This window comes from Pteropus vampyrus, unplaced genomic scaffold, assembly GCF_000151845.1.
Source record: "Pteropus vampyrus isolate Shadow unplaced genomic scaffold, Pvam_2.0 Scaffold97, whole genome shotgun sequence".
Taxonomy (NCBI): domain Eukaryota; kingdom Metazoa; phylum Chordata; class Mammalia; order Chiroptera; family Pteropodidae; genus Pteropus; species Pteropus vampyrus.
Genome location: NW_011888878.1, coordinates 5,538,285 through 5,564,029, shown reverse-complemented (window position 1 = coordinate 5,564,029; position 25,745 = coordinate 5,538,285). Strand labels below are relative to the sequence as shown.

Below are 25,745 nucleotides of genomic sequence, written 5' to 3'. Positions count from 1 at the left end.
CTTCTCCTTCTAGTACTTCTATAATGATAATTTTGGTATGCTCGATGTTGTCCCAGATGCACCTAAACTATCTTCATTTTTTGAGATTTTTTTCTGTTCTGATTGTGTTTTCTTTTACCTTGTTTTCCAAATCACTGATCTGATCCTCTGCTTCATCACATCTTCTGTTGATTTTGTCTTGTGTATTCTTCATTTCTGTCTGGTTCTTTTTCATGGTTTCTATATCCTTTTTTTATGTTTACCATATTTTTGTTGAAGTTTTCACTGTGTTGATCTAGTCTTCCCCTAAGTTATTGAGCATCTTTACAAACCAGTGTTTTGAACTCTGCATCTGGTAGATTGCTTGTCTCCATTTTTCTGGAGATTTTTTTGTTCTGTTCTTTCTTTTGGGACTTTTTTTGTCTCCTCATTTTGTCTGTTTCTTTGTGTTTGTTTCTATGTATTAGATACATTTGTTACATCTCCCAGTCTTAGCAGGGTGGCCTTGTGTAGTAATTGTCCTGTGGAGCCCAGAGGCACAGTCTCCCTGATCACTTGAGCTCGATACTCCAATAATGTCCCTTGTGTGGATTGTGTCTGCCCTCCTATTGTAGTTAAGTCTTAATTGCTGTTTGCTTGTCAGTGATTAGGGTTGGCCTTCAGGCTTACTGGCTGTGAATACTGGCCATGATCATAGTGAGGGCTGTCCCCACAGAATGAGATTAGCCCCACTGGGGCTCTGGTGCCTGCCGAGATCACCCTTTGGGTGTACAATTTGTGGAGCTAATTGGATAGTACACTGTGTGTGTTGGTTCTAAGGCCTATTGGGAGTGGCTCCAGGGCAGGCTGAGGTTAGTTGCTGTCTGTGCCTCACTTAGGGCCATGTGGTAGGAGCTACAAAGCAATCTACAGTTGGCAGCTGCCTGTGCTGGGCCTGGAAGTACATGGGAGAGGCCACACTGTGATCTGAGGCCACCTGCCACCTATACCAGGCCTGGGACCATTCAACGAAAGGCACAGGGCATTTTGAGGCCTGCAGCCACCTGCCTGGGGCATGCAGACCTTGAAGAGTTTTTAAGAAAGTTTTCAGCAAGAGCTGAGGCCTCACATGAGGCATAGCCATTGAGTGAGTCAAGGGAAGTGGGCAAGTTGGGTGGAACAGAGTCTCAGGGAGTCACTAGGGTGAGGTGAGTGGTGTTCACCAGGTTAATGCAGATTCAGATTTGGAGCTCGTCTGCTCCTGCAGGCTGTGTGTGGGGAAGGCTCAACTGAGGGACAATGACAGATCTCACCCAGAAGCAAAACAATTCAGTTTTTACCTTTATGTCTTTGGCACCCTTCTAGCTACTATCCCTTTGCTCACGGTGAATGCCTATGAGGGAGTGAGTCTGTGCACAGGCCATTTGAAAGGATGTCAGGGTTTCTTGCAGCCCTCCATCTCACCAGGCTGGATGAAATCACTGCTGAACTTCACATCTAGCTGTTGATGGAACTCCTCTTGCTGATCCTGGATCCATAGACTAGGGAGCTCAGTGTGGGACTGAGACCCCCTCACTCCTTGGTGGGGACCTCTGCAGCTGAGATATCTTTTCAGATACTCAACTGGGTTTAGGACAAGCTCATTTCACATCTCAGCGCTTCCCACCAGTTTCAATGTGACCTCTTCTTTATATCCTTAGTTATAGGAGTTTCATTTCAGGCGGTTCTCCAGGTTGATTGTTCTATATAGTTTTAATTTTAATGCAGTCATGGGAGGAGGCAAGCACAGCACTCACCTACTCCACCATCTTGACGAGAAATAGTTTGCAGTTTTGATACATATTAATTCTGATCCCCCCCCTTTTTAATAACTTATCTTTAAGAGACTAGCTATTTATTATAGAATAGTACAGAGAAAGAGGTAAAATAAAGTTGAGTAACTGAGGCCAATGCCATCTTAATTTGGATTTTATTTTGGTATTCTATTGTTACATAACAAACCACCCCAAAACATTGTGGCTTAAAACAACTATCAGTTATTTTGTTCAGAAATCTGCAAGTTGGGCAGAACTAAGTGGGATAAGCATATTTCTGCTGCACATGGTATCACCTAGGGCAGCTCAAATAAGGTTGGAGGATCCACTCCAAGGAAAGATCAGTTAGACCTCTGGGAAGTCTTGTTGGCTATTATTCCTTCTCTGGGTGGGACTTTCTACAGAACAGCTGGACCTGCTCAACTGGCACAGCATACTTTCTTCTACCTTCTATAGATTCAAGAGGAGGAAACATAGACTTCATCTCTCCATAGGAAGAGTGTCAAAGAATTTGGGGGTCATGTTTAAAAACTGCCTCAAGTTGTTTGTCTCAAGCATCTGCTATCAAATCTGTTTCTTTTTAGTTGGGAATACATCTTTTTGCAGTCTATGCCATTCAAATTGAGAAAACATAGAGAAAGCCCCCATAAATTACAGATTGTTTATGTTTTGATTTGGAAATTGCTGCCCCACCACCACTGCCTGCCACAGCCAACCCCTAAGCAAATAGCTTCCCACATATCCTGGCTAGCAGATAGAATGTGAGTCAGCATGATTTCTACTCAACTTTCGTTTTCAAACTTCAGACTATTTTGCCCCATTTCTCTGTCAGCACATTCACCTGATCTTATCTGTGCTCTAAACAACAGATATTGGCTGGCCCTTTAAGTAATGTGATCTGCTGTCAGGTCTGAGAGGAACTGACTTGACTCAGAATCTTTCCATCACTTGTTCAAGATTTCACATTATTTGGAAACAATACTTCATATTTAAATATTTTAAAGTTTCTGATTTGGAGTTGTGACTATTTTCCTGTTTCATTGGCTATGAAAATTTTCTCTTTATTTCTCAATGTTCTTCTCAGTTTTAGTTTGTTCAAGGGATTCTATGGAGTAAAAATATTTTATCCCGCTATCGTAAGCAGAAGCTCCATATAAAGTCTGAAATCACCTTAAAAAATCTGTTGGAATTTTAGAAGGGTGATTTTATACTGATGGTATAGCTTACTTGAGGGGAGAGTTGATTATTTTATGATATTGAATCTTCCCATCCTATTTCTTAGCAAGTCTTCTCATTTATTAAGGTAGTCATTTTTGTCCCTCATTAAGATTTTTCTTCTTTTGTATCTTATAGGTTTATTATTTAGGGATATTCTAATTATTTTATATATATATATTAGATATATATTTATTTATTGTTTATTGGGGTAAACAAAAAACAATATATAATTTTACAATTATATAATTTTCAGGTGTACATTGTAATCTGACATCTATCTATATATTTTATTGTGTGATTACCACCCAAAGTCCAGTTTCCTTTCCTATCATATATTTGATCTCCTTTATTCATTTCACCTTCCCCCGACCCCCTATATTTGATCCCCTTTACCCTGTCTACCTATCTCTTTCCTCCTCTCCCACCCCCTTAAACTCTGGTGACTACTAGTCCATTGTCCATGTCCATGAGTCTCTGTTTGTCCTGTTCATTTGTTGATTTTAGGTTTATATCCCACATATAAGTGATATCATGTGATTTTCAACTTTTTCAGTCTGGCTTATTTTGCTTAATATGATTATCTTGAGATCCATCCAGGCTGTTGCAAATGGCAGTATTTCATCTCTTCTTATGGCTGAAGAATATTCCATTGTATATATGTACCACAGCTTCTGTAGACAATCATGTATCTTAGGACACTTCAGTATCTTCCTGTCCTGGCTACTGTGAATAATGCTGCTATGAACATCAGTTTGTGAATATCTTTTCGGATATGGGTTTTCAAGGCTTTGGGGTAAATACCCAGTAGAGGGATTGCTGGATCATACAATAGATCAATTCTTAGTTTTTTGAGGAACTCCATACTATTTTCCATAGTGGCTATACAAATATTCAGTCCCACCAGCAGCATGTGAGGGTTTCTTTTTCTCCGCATCCTCTCCAACATTTGTTATTATTTGTTCTGTTGATAATAGCTATTCTAATAGGTGTGAGATGATATCTCATTGTGGTTTTGATTTGCATTTCCTTAATAGCTAGCAATGTTGAGCATCTTTTCATATATTTTTTGGCCATTTGTATGTTCTCTAGGGAGAAGTGTCTGTTCAGGTCTTCTGCCCATTTGTTGACTGGATCATTTGTTTTGTTGTTGTTGTTATTGAGTCACATGAGGTCTTCACATATTTTGGATATTAGGCCCTTTTCAGAGGCATTGCTTTCAAATATATTTTCCCATTCGGATGGTTGTCCTTTACCTTGTTGACAATTTCTTTTGCTGAGCAGAGCTTTTTAGTTTGACGTAGTCCCATTAATTTATTTTTGCTTTTACTTCCCTTGCCTTTGATGTTAAATTCATAAAATCTTCTTTAAGTCCAACAACTTTGAGCTTAGTTTCTATGTTTTCTCCTATGCATTTTATTGTTTCAGGTCTTATATTCAGATCCTTAATCCATTTTGAATTAATTTTCTTGTGTGGTGATAGACAACAGTCTAGTTTCATTCTTCTGCAAGTGGCCTTCCAATTTTCCCAGCACCATTTACTGAAGAGGCATTTCTTTCTCCACTGTATGTTTTTGGCTTTTGTGTCAAAAATTATTTGCCCATATAAATATGGGCTTAATTCTGGACTCTTGATTCTGTTCCACTGGTCTGTGTGTCTGTTTTGCTGCCAATACCATGACGTTTTGATTACTGTCACTTTGTAGTATAATTTGAAGTCGGGCAGAGAGATACCTCCAGCCTTGTTCTTTTTTCTCAAGATGGCTTTGGCGATTTGGTGTCTTTTTGCTTACATACAAATCAGAAGATTTTTTGTTCTATTTCTTTAAAAATTACCGATGGGATTTTGATGGGGATTGCATTAAATCTGAATGATGCTTTACGTAATATAATCATTTTAACTATGTTGATTCTTCCAATCCAAGAACACAGAATATCTTTCCATTTCTTTGTGCCTTCTTCGATTTCTTTTAATAGGGTCTTGTAGTTTTCATTATATAGACCCTTTACATGTTTCATTAGATTTATTCTTAGATATTTTATTCTTTTTGTTGCAATTGCAAAAGGAATTATTTTTTCCACTTCTTTTTTCTGATGCTTCATTGTTAGAGTATAGGATTTTTGACATTGCTTTTGTATCCAGAGACTTTACTGTATTTATTTATTGTTTCTAGTAGTGTTCTTGTGGAGTCTTTAGGGTTTTCTATATACAGAATCATGTCATCGGCAAATAGTCACAGTTTGACTTATTTGTTTCCTATTTGGATGCCTTTTATATCTTTCTCTTGTCTGATTGCACTTGCTAGGATCTCCAATGTTATATTGAATAAAAGTGGCGATAGTGGACAGCCTTGCTTTATTCCTGCTCTTCAAGGGAAGGGTTTTAGTTTTTTGCCATTAAGTATAATGTTGGATGAGGATTTGTCATATGTAGCCTTTATGATGTTAAGGTACTTTCCTTCTATACCAATTTTGTGAAGTGTTTTGATCATAAATGAATGCTGTATCTTGTTGAAGACTTTTTCTGCATCTATTGATATGATCATCTGATTCTTATTTTTTAATTTGTTTATGTAGTGTATCACATTAATTGATTTGTGTATGTTGAACCATCTTTGTGCCCCTGGGATAAAGCCCACCTGATCGCGGTGTATAATCTTTTTAATATGTTGCTGTATTCAGTTTGCTAGCATCTTATTTAGGATTTTTGCATCTGTGTTCATGAAAGATATTGGTCTGTAGTTTTCTTTTTTGTGTTATCTTTACCAAGTTTTGGTAGCAGAATCGTACCGGCCTCATAAAATGAGTTTGGAAGTATTGCCTCCTCTTCAGTTTTCTGGAAGACTTTGAGGAGAATAGGTATTAAATCTTCTTTGAATGTTTGGTAGAATTCACTGATGAAGCCATTTGGTCTTGGACTTTTACTTTAGGGTAGGTTTTTGATGATTGTTTCAATTTCCATACTTCTGATTGGTCTATTTAGATTTTCCAGATCTTGATTCAATCTAGGAAGACTGTATTTTCTAAGTACTGGTCCATTTCTTCTAGGTTATTAAATTTGTCGTTATATACTTTTTTATAGTACTCGTGCATGATCTTTTGTATTTCTATGATGTCTGTTATAATTTCCCCTCTTTCATCCCTGATTTTGTTTATTTGTGTCCTTTCTCTTTTTTCTTTAGTGAGTCTAGCCAGGGGTTTGGCAATCTTATTAACTTTCTAAAAGAACAAGCTTCTTGTATTTCTTTTTTCTATTGTTGTTTTCAATTTCATGTATTTCTGTTCTAATTTTGATTATTTCTTTACTTCTGTTGACTTTAAGCCTCATTTGTTTTTCCTTTTGTAGTTGTTTTTTTTTTTTTTAATGAAGCGTTAGGTTGTTTATTTGAGCTTGTTCTTGTTTTTGAAGATAGGCCTGTAATGATATGAATTTTCCTCTTATGACCACTTTTGCTATGTCCCAAAAGTTTTGATATGTAGTACTATCATTACCATTTGTTTCTATGTATCTCTAAATCTTTTTTTTTATTTCTTCTCTGACCCAGTTATTCTTCAGTAGCATGTTGTTTAATCTCCATGTATTTGTGATATTTCCTGATTTCTTTCTGCAGTTGATCTCTAGTTCCAAAGCATTATGATCAGAGAATATGGTTGGTATGATTTCAACCCTCTTCTATTTGTTGAGACTATTTCTGTGTCCCAGCATGTGATCGATTCTTGAGAATTTTACATGTGCACTAGAGAAGAATGTATAAGCAGCTTTTTTGGGATGAAAGGCTCTGTATATGTCAATTATGTCCAGTTGGTTTAATGTGTCATTTAAGGATGTTATTTCCATATTGATTTTCTGTTTCGATGATCTGTCCATATCCGACAGTGGGGTATTTAGGTTCCCTACTATGATAGTGTTTTGGTCTGTTTCTCCCTTTAGTTCTGTTAGTAATGGCTTTACATATTTCGGGGCTCCCTGATTGGGAGCATAGATATTAATAAATGTTAGGTCTTCTTGGTGCACGATTCCCTTATCATTATGAAGTTTATTTTTCTTTATCTTTTTGATTTTGAAGTCTATTTCATCCGATATTAGTACCGCTACTTCTGCTTTTCTCTGAATGCCATTTGCTTGAAATATCATTTTTCACCCTTTCACTTTGAGTCTATGTTAGTCTTTAAAACTGAGATGTGTCTCTTAGAGGCAGCATATGGTTGGGTTTTGTTTTTTGATCCATTCTGCAACTCTGTGCCTTTTTATTGGTGAGTTCAGTTCATTTACATTTAGGGTGATTATTGAGATATGAGGTCTTTTTATAGCCATTTTATGTTTTGCTTTCTGGTAGCTTGGTGTTTTCATTGCTTCCTTGTCTTTGTTTCTGATTTCTTTATTTTGGTTGGCTTTTGTGTGTTTTGCCTCTTGTTCTTGTTTTATGTTTTATGTTATGCTATATAGTTCTGAATCTTTGGTATGTGGTTACCATTACAAATATGAAAAGGGTAGTTATATATACATATACAATCGTCCATTTTCTTCTGCGTGTGCCTTATCTCCATTCCCCTTTGCGAATTTGGATCTTTGAATCCTTCCTTTTTCAGTCATGGCTATCTCAATTTGTTCCTATACATACTGAAGGTTCGTTACTATCTTGCTATAGCAATTCTCTTCTTATTATTTAAGCTTATAATGCCCTGTTCTTAGTAAAGGTTGCACTCCTCTGCTCCTATTTGCCTGATAGCCACTTTACTCCTAATTATGTATTTTTTGTTTTGTTTTGTTATTTTGTTTTAGATGAACTGACCCCTTACAGTATATCCTGTAGTGCAGGCCTCGTAGTGGAGAATTCTCTCAATTTTTGTATGTCTGGAAAAGTCTTAATTTCTCCTTCATATCTAAAGGAGAGCTTAGCTGGATACATTATTCTAGGCTGGTAGTTCCTTTCACTTAATAGTTTAAATATTTGATTCTATTCCTTTCTGGCTTGTAAGGCTTGTGCTGAGAAGTGCAATGTTAATCTAATGGGTTTTCTTTCATAAGTTACTGTCTTCTTTTATCTAGCTGCCCTGAGAATTCTGTCTTTGTCATTGATTTTTGATAACTTTAATACAAAGTTTCTTGGTGATAGTCTTTTTGGGTTGAGATAGTTGGGTGTTCTATTGACTTCTTGAATTCCAAGCTCCAGCTCACTCCTTAGCTTTGGGAAATTCTTGTCCACTATTTGTCTGAAAATGCTTTCTAATCCCTGCTTCTTTCCTTCACCTTCGGTAATGCTCATTATTCTTATGTTTCCTCTCCAGGTGGTATCAGCTAGTTCTTGTATTTCTCTTTCATTATTTCTCATTCTTTGGTTTCTCTCTTCTTCCTTCTGATTTATTTCTAGATTTCTGTCTTTGATATCACTGATCCTTTCCTCCATTTGGTCGACTCTATTTCTCAAGCTTGCTATTTAATTTTTCAACTCTTGCAGTGTGTTCTTCATCTCCAGAAGTTCCATTTGGTTCCTTTTGAGGATTTCAATCTCCTTGCTCTGCTCATCTAGGTGTTTTTTCAATTTCCGAAATTGTTGATTTGAGTTGTTTTGGATATCATTGAATTTTTTCAGAAGTACCATCCTGAATTCTCTGTCATTTAAGTTACATATTTCTATGTCTGTAAGCTTTTTTCTGGAGATTTTTCTCTTTCTTTTTTGAGATGCCTTGTCACCTTGGTCTTTCATGGTGTTTAATGGACTATTTCTCCATCTGGACATTAAGGGAAGTGTATTCTGTTGTTTTTCCAGAAAGAAGATTTATTATATAAAGGTCTCTTTAGCCTGCTGCAAGAAGGCGCTTTTCTTTTTATTTCCAGTAGGTGGTGTCTAAGCCTCTTGGATCTCTGCTTTATATAAAGCCTACATGTCTTTTTTTTTATTTTCTTGTAGATATTTTATCACACTTGCTACTCTCAGTTTCAGTCCCTGTCAGTGTTAGCAACAGTTTTGGTAGCGTTTGCTCAAATTCCCCTGGGGCTCCGCGATGTTCAGTCTAAAAGGGTATGGGGGGAGGGGCCCTCTGGGTTGGGAGTTGGAGGCTGCAGCTCAGCCTCAGTTTTGCAATCAAGCCAGTAAAAATCAACTGTTATTTCTCTGCAGTCCCGTCCTGCTTCTCTGCTTTCTGCGCTGATGACTATGCCTGCTGCCGGTTCCGTAAGAGCCCAGGCACTTCCAGGCAGGGCTATTCAGGGAAATCACTGCACCTTCTCTCCTCCTACTCCTCCTGCAGGGAGCTCCAGAGGCTGGGAGAGATAGCTTCAGTCTTGGCAGCTTTTGCTCAGATTCTCCTGGGGCTCGGGATGTTTGGTATTGGAGGGTATGGGGGGAGGGGCCTTCTGGGTTGAGGGTTGAGGGCTGCAGCTCAGTCTTGGTTTTGCAACCGGGGCCAATAAAATTCAATCATTGTTTCTCTGCTGTTTCATCCTGCTTCTCTGCTTTCTGCCCTGATGACTGGGCCCTGCTGCACTTCCAGGCAGGCTGGTCAGGGAAGTTGCTGCATCTTCACTCCTTCCTCTCCTCCTGCAAGGAGCACAAGGGACTATGGGAGGTAGCTTCTTTATTTCTCACAGTCCACTGCCCGACATCCAGGGTTCTGACCTGTGGTAGTTCTTATGTGCCGATCCCATACTGAGACGTGCTGGTGTGCAGTTTGGGTGTTTTTTGTTGAGTTTTAGATGTTCAGCTTATTGTCGTTTCAAGGGGAGAGATCTGAGGACGTCTCACTCCGTCATGTTTCTCTGCCTTCCAGTTGGTAGTTGATGTTATTCATTTTCTTCATGAAAGTGTCCGCTCCCCAGCTCCACAAGAAAGCCAATTTCTCTATTTGCAGAACTCGACTGAGCATAAATAAAGAATGGTCTTGCTATCGATGCATGTGGTCATCGTCAGTTTTGATAGCTCTGTGATTGCTGAGGGATCTCAGGCAGGGTTGGAGAGGGAAGGCCACCAAGAACAAGAGTTCCTTTGCCATAAGTCACGGCGTATGTTTCTTCAGTGGCAATATGTCCTGTTGAGCTTTTGGAGCTCGCTGTGTCCTTGCGGCCTTTGGAGGTGGTGGGTAAGTCCCTCCCGGACCCCAGCTCTGCAGCTTTCCTGTTATGAGCTTTTAGACTTTATTTTAGCATTCTTTTTCCTGACTAGGTCTGGAAAGCAGCCAGAGTTGATCTCTATTATATATGTATGTATGCGTGTGTGTATATATATGTGTATATACACACACACACACACACACACACACTTTTTTAAATGCTATTGTGAACCACATAGTTTTCTCATTACATTTTCTCCTCAATTGTAGCTAAAGTCTATGAAGGCTACTGTTTTTTTGTGTGTGTGTCAATCTTTTGTCCAGCCAGATTTCTGGGATCTTTTATATTTTACCTTTAGCATCACCTCTATTTTTATGTAGACAATCATATCAGCTCATCTATTAAGTATTAAGTATAAAAATAAATATTTATTTTGATTTTTATATTTTAAATCTCTATAATTTTACTTTTCAAATTTCAATGCATCCCTACTTTATGGACATAATAGTCCTTTATATCTATTTTAATAAGTAATTATTGGAGCTTTGGTTTTCTGAAGTTTTTTTCCCCACATAATGTTGCTCTTATCTGTTTTCATAATCTATATCATCAGTGTAATCTCACTTCTAAAATCACAAGAGATTTTTATTTTTTAACACGAGGATAGAAATATGTACTGAAGCTGACATCTTCACGAAATTAGAAAGCACGCTTGAAGAGGCTGACTGACTTGTTCAATAGTGTAAAGCTGAAAAACGATAGAGTCTGAATCTAGACTCCAAACCCAGCCTTCACTTCTCATTGGAGATGTAAAACTCACTACCCACATATGAGGTATGTCCTAAGATTAAAATTATTCCAACAAAACTTTTACCAGAATTACTAGTAGAAAGAAAACTGAATGCATACATGTATATATATTTTCTACTTTTCATATTGTGTTATAAAATGCTAATGAAATGACTAAAAGCAGACCGATATGACAATAGACAATGTCTGAAAATCTAAATGATTGTCACATAATTAAGAATTAACTCCACTTAGAAGACATTCTTATATTCATAAAAGCAAAGTAGGTAAGTGAGGATGGGGATGGAGATAAAATTAATAAAGAATAAACTTGCAAACATATTAAGGTTAGAATTTAATTTAATAGCATCAGATATAGCACGGCAATAGATTAAATTTGACCATTTAACTGTTATCCTGGATATAAGCTATTTGACCCAAGATTCAGAATTTAATTTTCATATGTCCAATTTGAATTAAGCACCTTTATGAAAATTAGATGAAACAACAGTATGATTCTGATACTACAGGATAATACCAACAAGCGTGTGGCTTGGGTTTTATGTGTTTCTTTTCATATAAGAATCCACTAGTACTGACTTCACTGTCTTTTGAAATGAGAAACTCTTGCTGTTAACCCATTTAGAACAAACTTAATGGTGAAAGGATTTCTTCCTTTTCCCTTCTATACTACCTGCCATTCAGGCAATTAAAAAAAAAAATGATGTATTTGATGACCCCAGGGACAGGAAAATTAATAAGAGTTCCCAACTTCTTTCCCATAGACAACTGATATTTTAAAGCTATTAATATAGGAGCAGGGCATTCAAATACAATTCATTTATTATCCAATAGTTGGAAAGGATGTCAAGCCTTACAGTCAGGCTCTGAAAAATGGGCCCTGAGTTCACCCTCTGTAGAGGAACAGCTGCTTCTTCCCAAAGTTTTAATCATTTTCCCTCAGTATTACATGGCCCAGTAAGGCAGAACCCACATAAAGCCTGCAATAAGCCTGTCATGTGAATTTATTACAGAGTCCAAATAATATGAAAAGATTATATATACTCCAGGCAAAGAGAGAACTTTAAATTTAGATCAATATTATGATTTCATATTGACTTGGCTCCTTGTTCTCTGGAAATTTTTTTTTTGGAAAAAAAAATCAGAATTGATCACCTGAAATAAAAGGCATGTTCTTGGTTGTTCAGAAGGAGAAGTCAGGCTTAAGTGCATTAGAAAGAAAATATGCCTTAAGACAAAAATTCTTAACCTAGAGCACCTAAAACAATTCATATTTTTGCCTTTTTAGATGTGCCTGCCCCCTCAAGGTGAGAACCATAGTTTTATTCATCTCTAAAAGTAGTTTTTTACATCCTTCAGAAAAGCTTAGCATGTAGTATTTTAGATCACATCAGTAATAGAAGCCAGTTTGACAACTTTTGTAATCTTACCTTATGTGAGGCCAAAGCTGTGATTGGGTCCTCATAGATTTCTTTTCACAGATGGCCCTGATACATAGTAACAACCTATCCTCTGCCACCAGGCCACTGTCTTGTGAATGTATGCCATGATTACAACACAAAGAAGGTGAAGGGATCACTATTGATCCCCTCGTCAGATATTAAAGGCCATTAGATAGAGACAAATGACACATGTATAGTGACAAAAGTACAATGTATCAATAAGAAGGATTGCTTAGTCATGAAAGAATCAGGAGGAATAACTGTAAGTGACCATCCCAACTTTGTGTGGTGGAGAGAAAGCAAGATTTGGTTATCCTAAACAGCTGAGTAGTTTCGAATTATCCTAAATGTTGGTATGGATTCAAGAGGCGATTGCAAGTGCTTCAAAATTTCAAGTCCCACAGGAAAAAAAAAATACCTTTTATGTGGAGAATGTAGACACACATCCAATTCATTAATCTACCCTGTCCCCAAACTCACCATACGACTCTCTGGATATTATTCATCTTTATATGCAGATCTGCCTAACAGAAAAGACCACTTTTATCATATGACCTTTGGAGTACTTGAAATTCCATTGATAGTAATTTCCTGTGGTGAATTAATAAGTGGACGTGGATTATGATTCAGCTTTCTGAGTAACTTGATTATAGAAAGAAAATAAGTTGATCATGCCAGAATGGATATTCTGGTCCTTGGGTAAGTAATTTCTTGGTGTTAATTATATCAGCACATTGGTTTTCACCTCTGCTTCATCTATATTTTGCTTAGTGCAAATAACTCTCTTTGTATATGGCTGGTCATCGTGGGTCCAAGCCCTTCAGTTAAGGAGCCAAAATTTTAAACATGGAACTAAAATGAATAAGGAGCTACTATGATTTAGTGAAAATGTATGACTGAAGACAGAATTACTTCTTCCAACTCTTTCAAACTGGTTTGTTGCCTAGAACATCGGCTCACAGTCACTTGTGCACATAAAGAATTTTCAGAGTATTTTATTACACAGCATATCAACAACTGGTGTGGCAGAAAATATCCTCTACTTTTCACCCATGGAGGTAACCTGTTTCCAGTAATTGGAAAGAACTGAACAGGGGGAATCCTAGTATGGGTCATAACTCTGATGATGTGAAAACATGAGGTAATCAGAATAGAGTAAAAGAAATGAGGAAGACAGAGAGAATCAGCATCTAGAAAGAACTTGACAAGTTCACAACTGGAAATACTTGATATACAAAGGAGGGAGCCTAGAATCTTGGAGAGAAAAGAAGTAGAGGGTTCTCAGGGAAAGTACTTTACCAGCTTCCTAATGTATAGGAATCTTTTGCACAGTCTGAAATTATTAAAGATCATCTACAGTTTCATAGCAGGTATAAATCATTTTTAACATTTTTAATCCAAATTGAAAAGGATTAATTTCTGTCAAACTCTTTTGCTTATTTTGATGAACATGGATACTTGAGTGAAAATTGAATTGCTTTAATAAACAGCTCTGCTGTGTTTTCACTTTATACAACATCATCTTTCTCTCCACACAATTCGATGCCCACTATCCGTGAATACTGCAGTGGATTATAGAGTGCTTGGTTCTACCTTATTTTACCCCTCCCCATTAATCATCATAATTATTATTCTGAGTCATTCTATTAGATTTAAGAGTGTTTCTCCATTTTCTTTACCCACCACTCCTTATCTTCCACCTCTTTCCAAGTCATTTCCTATTTCTATCATTGATTATCTATGAATGATAAACTCTATTTAAAAGTGTCTTTAGTTAATTCTTACCCTTAAATGGTATTTTAGTTGAATTTAGAACCTTGATTGTAGGTTATTTTCCCTTGATACTTTGAACATATTATTCCATTGTCTTCTGGCAGCTATTATTGCTAATGAGAAAACTGCTGCCATGCAAATTGTTTTCCATTGTAAGTAATCCGTTATTCTTCTCTAGTTGCTTTTAAGATTTGCACTTTGTCTTTGATAATCTCACATTCCACTATGATGTATTTGGATGTAGATTAGTTTAATTTATCCAATTTTGGACATAATATGATATTTCAATTTTTCTCATCAATTCTGGAAAATTATTATCCATTACTTTTCATATATTGCCACAAATCAATTCTCTTTGGTTTCTCCTTTTGAAATTCTTACTGATGTATTCTCTTAACCAGCCTTTCATTTTTTTTTTAAAATCCATTCTGTATTCTAGATCATTTGCCACTTTACCTTCCAGTTCAACAGCTAGATTTAATACATTTATCGTGTTGATTTGGTTTTGAATGTCCATATCTACATTTTTCACTTTTGAAACATTCTTTTGTTTTCTATTTTACTATTTTTCTTAACTTTTTACTGATCTTCCATTTATCCATTTAGTCATTTTTAACATGCTCATTTTATAGTTTATCTCAGATTTTCATAATTTTCGTTTATTTTCTTAGGGTGCTTTTTCTTCTGATTTACTTCTTTGTTTATCTCCTGGCTTTTCTTCATAGTAAAGTTATTCCCTTTTGTGGCCTGTAATTTTTGCTTGAATTCACTTTCAGGAAGGGTCGTTTTTTAATGTAGGTTTTCCACGTGCTTAGGTTAAGAATGTAGCACTTCAGAGCACTTAGGCATATTTGGAAATAAGAAAAGGAAAATGAGGCTGGGGCAGGTGCTTTAATAATTCTTAGAATTTTTGTCTTAATTTATTGGCTTGTATTTCCTATATCACAGTTGCTCAGGTCAAGGGTTTTGATTTGAATTCCAGAAAAATGACAAGTTTTCTCACCATTATATAGGATGACGAATGGAGTCTGTTTAACTGAGGGAGCACTTTGTGACTCCAGGCTTCATACAAAGACCTTTGCTTAAGTTCTATTACCATGAGTGAGCCTACAGACGGAGCTCTGATTTCCATATGGAAATGAAACTCTAGCTCCAAAACCACTGGGTTGGTATCCTATACAACATCATGTGGCTACTGACCGGGGTAACTTCTCACTCTTGCCATGATTTCTCTCTTGTTTCTCTTACCTAGGGAATTCCCCTTTCTCTTCTTCAAAATCAATTCTATATTTAGAAAATAAATTTTTGCCTTATTATATAAAGCATTCCTTTGATTTCATAATGGCCTAAGGCCTACATGCTTCATTTCAATCTATCATGTTCTGAATGTTCTATTATTGTAAAATGTGGTAGTTGTTGTTTTCGGATGCCCATTATATTCGTTTTCCAATCACTTTCTTTTAATAATAGATTCCATGCCACTCACCACAGGGATGGTGATATTATCCAGATCTAGCCAATCATTATGTTTAATGCCCTTGGAGTGTGATTGGCTTAGAAGTGATTGTCTGACACAAGTAGACCCAATAGGAGTTCTTATTGTGGCTAATATATGAATATTGGGAAAATTAAGCTAGAACAATATAAACCTGGAGATGCCTTTAGTCACCCTCTCCTGCTTCAATGCGTAAGTTATCTATCTGCAGTAGGAAAGAACAAGGCTAACACTCAAAGAGAATCAGGGCCAAAAAAGAATAGATGATCTCTGAGTTCATGCCCAGAGTCAGCCCAACATTTGTTAAATCGGCCAATGGATTTCTTTGGCTTAAGCTAATTTGAATTGGATTTCTGTCACTTACATCTGACTTACATATCAATAAATTAAAGTACAATGGAATTGAGATAAGAAACCATTAACCTGGGTTTCTTTTATTAATTTATTTTTAGTAGGTCAGTGCATGGCTTGACAAGGAGCCAAGCAAGTTCTAAGTCATGGGGATGAGTTCCAGAGAAGCAATGAGTGAATATCAGATCTAATCTGGGACACAAAGGACAGAGACACAGGATAAAGCCAAGGTTGAGTCCCAGTAATCTGAACATGGACATTAAGAACTAGAGTAGAGGAGATGCCAGAGTCATAGGCAGGAAACAGGAACTAGAGATCAGGAAAAATGAGAAAAAAACACACAGGGCTGCAGTAGCAGGCAGGGGTGTGGACAGAAAACATTGGGCTGGAGGGCAGCTGATCTGTTTCTCATCTGCTTCTTATAGAGGCCAGGACACCTTCCTACTCCTGCTAAGTGACACCGCCTGGTGTCCGAAAAGTCAGTTGGCTTGTACTTGACAGGACAAGGAGTCCTTAAGTAAAAAAAAAGCCATAAGTTAAAAAAAAAAAAAAAAAATTACAGCAGTACCAAAACAGGCATCAAAATAAATGTGTTTCATACTTATTATCAGTTTCCAAGGCAAATATCAAAGTGAATTAAGTTCAGAAAGATATGTCAAGATACAAGAAACTTATTTTTAAGTTAAGCGGATTTGTGAGGAATATACTCTCTGATTGTGGTAACAGTACATTTATTCTCATCAAAAGGAGACACCTTATCACCTTGATGTTTACAACTATGGGTCAAACAGGAAAAGTAGAGCTAATAAGGATAACTAATAAGGCTTTTAAATATTGGGAAGAAGCAATATGAAGAATATCAAACATTCATCCTCTGGAATACATTTTAATAAAATATTCCCACCTGTATTTGAAAAGGTGCATTAACTCAAATTCAGTAATTATTTGAGAGCCTTCTGAATAATTAGCTGCATGTCATGGGGAATGGAGAAAAGTATAACTTTCCTTCAAGGAGCTTGCAATCTACTTAGAAATGATGGAACTAAGAGAAATAATAGGATTTCCTGAGTGATATATGTTAATAACCCAGCTATATTTTGAGATGATTTTTAGAGCAAGCTTTTGCTGCACATATTAAATCAAATTATAGCTATTGTTTGCCTGTTTCAAGGAAGAGTTGCTGAGAGTGGCGATAGGTGACTGTACTCATCCATCTGTATCACCAGTGTGCAGCGTAACGTCAGGCGCACATGGGTTCTCAGTACATTTTTGTTGAGTGGCTGGATGATATCTCACTTCCTCTTAGTGGCATGATTCTTTGAGTCTCACAGCCATTCCATTAACTTCCATGTTAAATTTCCCTTAAGATTCACAAGCTATAAGAAATGTAGTCTTTCAAAATGTCATTCACTGTATGTGCAAACCATTCACCAGTATCACACTTTAAATGATATTTTCTAGTAAGAACCTCTAAGCAACACAACACCTTTATTTAAAAAGAAAAAATTCGTGCTGCATTTCTTCCGTTTTAACTATTGACATTGAAATTTTTTTATAAGCATTCGTTTACTAAATAATTAAGGCACCTAGTTATGCATTTATTGTCATCCAAAAGCCGGCTGTTTAATGAGGATCTTATTTTATCTCTAAGAAAATCTGGAGGTATTTTGCACACTGTGGAATTATTTCACAAGTAGTTGTTTTAGCTGCAAATAAATAGCTGAAAACACTCATCCTCTTTCAAGGATTAAAAAATAAATTTCAGACTTAAACTTATGTGGAGTCTGTATTTAAATGAAGATTACCAATTATCAAGTATGTTGATGGGAGAGTCTTTGGACCAGAGTTGATCATATGTAGTTTAATCAATTTCTAATAAATATATACAAGCCAAAAGAAGAAAATAAAAATCACCTCTGATTCTACTCAACTACTCTATATGCAAATTACATTTATAATATGTTATAATTACATGCACACAAATTTGGCAGAAATTTTTTAAACCAAAATAGATCTTATTGCATATACCATTTAAAATATTTCTTGTTTCTTTAAAAATATATTGTTAATATCTTTTCACATCAATACATTTTCTATATTTTTCAAATGACTATATAGAATTACATGATATTAATACATTATAATTTACTCAAGCAACTAGTAACTTATGTACAACTTCTTGCTCAAATTAATGCACTCACCTCAATGGAAAAATTATTGCAGATGCCCTTAATTACTTTTTTGGATAAATTTCTAGAAATTAAATAGATGGATCAATAGATTCACAAATTCTAATGACTCAATAAATATTGCCAAATTGCCTTTGTAAAAGTTTCATCACTTTTCTCTTTCACCAGCAATGTAGGAGAATTTATATTTCCACAAACTGACTTATGCCAAGTATATTCTGTCTTGAGTTCTGAAGATTGAGAATTTGTTAAGCAAAAATGATGCTCCATTGTTGGTTTGTTTTATTTCATTACTAGTGAAGCTGATTTTATTTAGCAGAGTTACTGAGCGTTTGTTTCTTCCTTGTTCTTTCCCTACTTAGAGCCTTTGTCCATTTTCTATCATGGTTAGTTTTTTCTTATTGATCTTTGATAATAGGAATAGTATCAGCAGCTAATATCTAACATTTATTGAGTATTATGAGTCAGGTCCTGTTCTAGGTGTTTTATGTTTAATCCCATCTAATGAGGTAAGTGCTATTTACTGTTCTTATTTTATAAATGAGGCATCTGAGGCACAGAGAGATTAAGTGCTTTAGCTAAGGTAACATAACTAGCACATTGGTGTATTGAGGAGATTAATAATTCATTATGTATATTATAAAGACAATTAACTTGTCAACATGTGTATTGAAACTGCTTTTTCTTGGTTTATCCTTCATCGTTTAGTTTTATTTGTGGTAGTTCTGCCTGCTAGGGCTGCTTGACTCTATCGCTAATAAATAAATTAGCTTTTCTTTTATAGTTTCTGCTTTTAATATCTCGATCACCTGAAGAAGAATATTTTAAGTAAATATAATTCAAACTTATACAAATATTCAGACAGTAAAGAAGGATATAAAACAAAAAGTTAAATTATCTTTTTTTCCCTTTCCATAAATTATGGTCCTATATAGAAAAGTATCTCCTTTTAACCATTTATGTTTTTATTTCTCCCAATGGTTGCCCTATGATGACTCTAAATAATACATATACACTTCCATTTCTCTATTTGCCAGCTCCACACAGTAGATACTGATTTCTTACTATGCGAGATGTGGTATTTTAATTAACTTATCCTTTTATTTTCTTCTCTCCTCCTTCTCTTAAATTCTATGAGAAATATCAGTTTCGTTGTTAGTACTTTCAAAACTTTCAGTAATATACTTCAACCTTTATTTCTTGATTTATCAACTTTAGACAGTATCCCTTAACTAAGTGGTCCTTTCCTAATGGGGAAATCACATGTAAAAATGATTATTCTCTATATTCCTTGGATCATAAAATGACATGTTTATGAAGGAATGTTTTAGTCGAAGCAGGTCTACCTTTAGTCATTTTAATGAAATCAGAGAGATCTATGTAAGTAGAATAAAAGTTATCAATCTAAAAGATTATATAAATTATATTTATAAAGCATAGATTACTTAGATTATATAGATTATGGGCCTTTCCAACTATATTGTCTTATTTACTTCTCCGAATAATTTTGTAATGTACATAGAACAACTATTCTTTCATTTTACAGATAAGGAAACAAGCACAAAAAGTTTATGGCTAAATGAAGTCACTGTAGTCATCTTCTAAGTTTTGTTTGATTTTGTTTCTGTCCAGCATCCATCCACTTTTCCTTTTTTGTGGTGTTATTACTCTAGATAACTCCACTGTCCCATAGTCTTAATTCATATGCTTCCAAGTGAAACTGATTACACCTTTAAACTCATGAAGTGCATGACTTAGACCTGAGCAGCACATTTCCCTGGCCACAGTGATCAGTTCTAACTGGGTCTGGGATGGCATCAGAATCTATAAAGTATACTGAGATTTGGGCTAGGAATAGTGAGACAGAGATTCTTGCTCTATTCTTCTGAATGATGTGATGGTAGCCATCTGGTTACCAGGTGAGGGAACCAATTCTGAAGAAGCTGAATGAGGAAAGAGAGTCTTGCTCATTTCACCAGACCCTTTCCTGAGCCATTTCTATTCCTGCTTGTCAGTTACATCAGCCAACACAGATTTCCTTTTCGTTTACCCAGTTTGGGTTGGTTTCCTGTTCACTGTAATAATTGCACAGTTAATTCATGCAATCCTGATGCTAGCTCTTTTAACTTAAAAATAAGGCTCTTCTTACTCTATCATGCTGCCTGTGAAAGTAATGTCTTTGTTCAGGGTTCAAACCACAGATCCTTTAAGACCTCTTCAGTATATCTTCTGTTTTTCTTCCTAGCCTATTAAACAGTTTTTAGAAATGCAAATCTATCATGTAGAATTCATTCATTCATGAACTAATATGCATATTTTTGCATGTGATGTTCTTTATATACTTTAAATGACAGTGTGAATCAGAGACAAGCTAATTTCAAAACTCTTATGTTAAGTAAAGGTACTCTTATTTTAAGACGAACAATCCTGGATCATTTTAAGACATATAGGTACCACCCATCACCTGCCGCTATATACAAGAGTTGTGGCCATCAAATTCAATTATAAATAATTGTCTGAAAATCAGAGCATACTAACATTTAAAATTTAAAAATACTCAAACTGAACTGTATTTTAAAGTATTTTAAACAAGGAGGTTTGCTCGTGGAAGATGGGTTGGTAAATGAAAGTGAGTGGCTATTCCAAAGGGGATCTGGGGCATGGCCAAGGGCCATAGTGGCCAATGATTTGTTTTTTTTATTGTATTTGAATTCATATCAAAATGTATAACATTTCTTTTCCATGGAACAAAAAGAGCTCTATCACTATTCCTAAACTAATCAAAACTAAGTAAACTAAACTATAAACAAAAAACTTCCACAAACGTGGAACTGAAAAATGGAAAACACAAAAGAGATTTTCATTCATCTTTTAAGATGCATTTCAAGTACATAGACTTTGTCTTCAAAAAGTTACTATCTAGAAAGGCAAATACACCTGTAAACTCAAGACTGCATTTTTGTGCTGGAAAGGAATTGATGAAGTTACAGTGCATGGTGAAATAGGGCCTCAGCACGTTGGCTAATGAGTCTTAAAAAAGGAGACAGAAGTAAGTGGTGATAGACTTGATGAGGTAGAAACAGAAGTTGGGAAGAATAAACATTGTGTGTGTAAAGGCATGAAGGTACCAGCCAGACAGTGGTGTCAGGGCGCTATATGTGATTTAATGTGAAAGAAGAGAAAAGTGGAAAGTCAAATATTTTAACTGCTAGTCTGAAATTCATAAAAAATATTTAAATGATTTTGAAGTAGGGTTTTTTCTAAGGAAAGTAGAAAACAGATAAAAGAGAGAGATGAAAGGAAAGAATGGAGCATTAAAGGAAAGAAAATGTGTGTGTAAATAGATATATAAAAAGAGATCACATGTGCTGTAAACTGAATATAAGAAGCAAGTGAGAAAGCAAGAAAAGTGGAGTACAAGACATGAGCAGGGTGGAGGAAGTGGGCAGCACCAGACAAACTGGTGGACACAATCCAGATCCAGGACAGTATGGGTTTGTCCACTCAGTAGAGATCATGGGAGGCTCTGTTGGGGTTCAAATGCACCAGGCAGAAGAAAGATTTTGTGTGTGTGTGTGTGTGTCAAGTATTCCTAATTTAAGATGATCTTTATTTTAAAGGTGGGCCTCATTAGGGTCACTCTATGCAATACCTGAATTGCCAAAGCTGGAGAGCATAAGATTTTGGCTACTATAGTAAGGGTCTCCTGCCTAGGAAGGAAGAGATCATGCATGCATAGAGGAGTAGAGAAGGCACTTCCAGTAATAACTGCATATGGACCTGAAGTGATACTAAATAGACTGTTTTCTAGGGCCCTAGGCTCTTGCTCAATCAACATCATCAACGGTCATCCTTGGAGTCTACATTTTTAATGGAGAACTACCATGAATGGAAGTGCTTCAAGTAGAAATGCCAAACTTTCCCTCTGGTGTGGCTGTGTGATTCTGTGATTCTTTCCCTACTCATTTGTGTTTTAGCGGTTTTGCTCCTTGCTTGGCCCTTTACAACTTGGCAGCTCAGGGAGTGAAAATGAGGAACTTGGCAGGTTTTTAGACATTTTAACTCCAAATGTTCCTTTAACATTTGTATTTCTTGGACAGGGATTCCTGATATCCTAATTAGTTGTTCTCGGTGTTTCTTTAAAAGCATCCTTTAGCATTGTGAATCTGCCATGGCTTTTGCTTTTAATTTGCATTCACTGATATTTTCCTTTAGTGCAGGAAAGGACTTCTTGGTGGCCAGGTGAAGTATAAATTTATTCAGAGACTCTTGCCTGAAAGTTGTTGAATTCAGTGGCAATTCTGGAGCTGCAGCTTTGAGAAATTTCACCTGGCTGGAAAAGGAGAGCTTCTCCACTGTTTCCTACTCCCCTCTGTGAGGGCTGACTTCTAAAAACTCTTCGTTACTTCACAATACATTTTCAAATACATTTGAAGTAATTAATACCCTGAGGCAATCTTGTTGTCACAGTTAATTATCAGATAAATACTTTCCTTTAGGGTTTTGACAATTGCCCAAAATGTTGTTCTTAATCTAAAACTAAAGAGACCTCTGACATAGCGAGAGCCACCAAAGTGCCACTTATTAAATATAAATGGTAAGTGTCTAAAGAGGTGAGGAAAGACCATTAGTTCTCATCTCAAAAAGAAAATTCTTCCAGGACCAAGGGAAAATTACATTAGCTCTTAGTTGAAACTCTATCAGTTTCACTTGTCACGTGGTGATTTAAAAGATGTGTGTGTTCCTGTAACATAATACATTTGCATTGAGAAATAAAAGGAACATTCTAACTCTCAAGTTCTATCTCCAGTTTGCCAATCTTACTATAAATATAACAGTTTCTATTAGTCTATTAGCTAGGAAATGATTTGTATAAGAAAAAATTTAAATAATATTGATTTGAAATGAAGAAAGCTCATTTGTGTGCATTTTAGGAACCATAAGTGAATCAGCTAAATATATACACCTAGAAGAAAAACATTACCCTCTAGGTATTATCTTATAATATGCTGGAAACATGAAACCCATTAATACTGTTAGAAATTAGGTGCCTAATGAATTGTACCTACTATTGGGGATTTTCTGTGGTAACAAATCCTTAAAAGCTAGCAATTGCCTATATCTCTAGGAAATAAGACAAAAGATACTATTAAAGCCACTAGGAATCATCACCAAGTGGAAGCATATTTCACATGGTCAAAGAAACATTGACGAAATTCTGGTACTTACTATGTAAGGACTATGGCCACTGCATCATTCAATACACTTTCTCCGAACAAGAGTGTGTACAAGTTGGGGTCAACATGCAATTCATGAAAGATGGCCAGCACTGTCACTAGGAAAAAACACACATGCAAATACACAGAGTTAGCATAGACACAGCCATGAACCTGTCTTTGGTTGTGGTCACCTTTAAAAACCATTCATTAAATTCTCATCTCAGATCTATCCTCTATACCCATCCTCTATTCTGGATCTTTATTTTTTAAAAATCTGATTAGTGACTCCCCTGCTTATGGATTTCTCTGGGCTTCTCACTACTTACTCAAAGAAAGTTTGAGTTCCTTGGTACAAGTCTCCCATAATCTACACCCTGTGCCTATACTTTCTTATCTCCCTCAAGCCACACTAAACTTTACATAATTTCCTTCCAAAATTCGTGCAGTTTTTTAACTACCTTTGCACTTTGATTTCCTCTGAGATCATGGTCATCTATAAAGATGGACTCAATGTTCCTAAGAGCAAAACCTAAAGACTTGTTTCTGGTGGCCTGCTGCATGGCTACTATATCCCACATACTTGTATGGAGCATCTGGGAGTACAACAGGACAATAATTAATCACACACTAATTATCTGTGTTCATCAAAACTATTTAGTGTCTTGATAGTTGAAATAGTTATGCCAAGTGTGAATAGCAATCATTAGGAAAATAAATGATTAATTCCATTCACTGCATTGATTGCCAAAGGGGGAAAGGGGTTGGTTGAAAATGATACTGATGGTAAATTTTTACAGCAGAGTAGACATTTTGATTTCTATTCTTTCCTGTCCTATTTCATGGACTGTGAAGTTAATGACTATGTTGTATACAAGAGTGCTGTGGAGAGAAAACAAAAAAAGCTAGGTTTGAAAGTTTTGTAAATAGGGTCTAGAAGTTTGGTGCATGTCTTGCTGCAATGGGGAGACAGGGAAGGATTTTAGTCAGAAGAATGACACTACCTAATTTAAACTTTGGGGAAAAAAGCTCAGGCAGCAGGGCAAAGAGCAGAGTGGATGTGTAGTTGGTGGCTTTTGCAAATGTCTCTGCAAGAGATGAGTTGAACCAAGACAGGAGGAGCCCTCCATTAAGGCCCTCCAACTTCTGCACATCCACCACCTTGACTTCTGATAGGTCAATGACCACAGTGCTTTGGACATTACCTATTCATTGGTTCTCACCTTCTCTGTGTGTCACTAATCCTTAGCACAATGCTAGAATATAGTCAGCCTTTAATGGGTGAATGAATAAGAGATAATGTCAGGAAGGATAAAGCAGAAGAGATAATACCCTCAGACATTTAGGAAGGAGAATTGGTGCATCTTGGTGCTTGAGAGACAGCAAAGAGTAATTCTGGGTTTCAATTCTGGGCAACTGGTAGATGGGGCTGCATAAGAGAAATTAGTTTGTAGATAGAGATGTTTAGTAAGTTGGGTTTTGGAAATACTGACTTAAATAGATAGGTGAAATTTCAAGTGCAACTGTCAATAAGAAAGTTGGAAATGAAAGACTGGAACTATGGAGAGTTATGGCAGAAGAAAGAATTTGGAAGGAACATAAAGCTACGAGTATGGCTAAAGTTGCCTGGGCAAAGTATATAGAAAGAGAAAAGAGTTTATAAGAGATCCTTGGGGGACACTTACAGCTAAGGGGTGAGTAGAGAAAAAGAAGCATGAAACACACAGGGGGTATATTTGCCAAACCTGACCCTAAGAACAAGTTGGCTGGGAATCATATCCATCATGACTTTCTGTAAATTTATTTTTATTTACTAAAAATTATCCTAGAAGGATTATTAAATGCAACAACTAGATTTGAGACAGCAGAGACAATAGAAATAAAATGTCATGAATTGGCATGACAATCAACCAGATCCCATTTTATCACGTAGAATCAATTTCATTATTCTAGCTGAATAGGTCCTTAATCATGATAGGCAAAATGGCAAAGATGTACTCTCTACTAGTGTATTCACATTTGTCACAACTTCTATCCTTTGCAGGTGGTAGTGGTAGGGGTAGCAGTCTCCTCTGCTAATCTTTCTCCTTTTTGGATAGAGTTAAAACAAAGAGGCTTCAATTGGGAGGGGGTGGTAATTAACAACATTTTCCTTTTGCTAGGATCTTGTGGGATAAAAGTAAACTTATTCGTAAACTAGAAAATTCTACCATGGCCACTCTGTTGTTGACTTTAGTCTTTGTAGTTGCTTATTTGTATTTCCAAGCTCTGAAGATGACTTGCAGTTGATCTGCACTCTCAGAGAGGTTTCCTAGGCTCACAAATAGAGATATGAAACCCTAGGTTTCTTTTCCCATCTCTGATTATAAAGTCTACTCTATGCTGGGATGTACTCTGCTTCTTTTCAGAGACAGCTTTGGGTCTTTAGAGC

At 36.2% G+C, this 25,745-nt stretch overlaps 1 protein-coding gene across 1 annotated transcript in view; it reads right to left on the bottom strand.

Annotated features, from left to right (window-relative positions):
* The window catches only part of SLC9A9 (solute carrier family 9 member A9), a 514,150-nt gene that overhangs the window by 323,385 nt on the left and 165,020 nt on the right, over positions 1–25,745 (bottom strand). Inside the window, exon 6 of the mRNA XM_011364440.2 lies at positions 23,328–23,433. Within this exon, the coding sequence (XP_011362742.1) occupies positions 23,328–23,433 (106 nt within the window). The remainder of the gene's footprint in view (positions 1–23,327; positions 23,434–25,745) is intronic.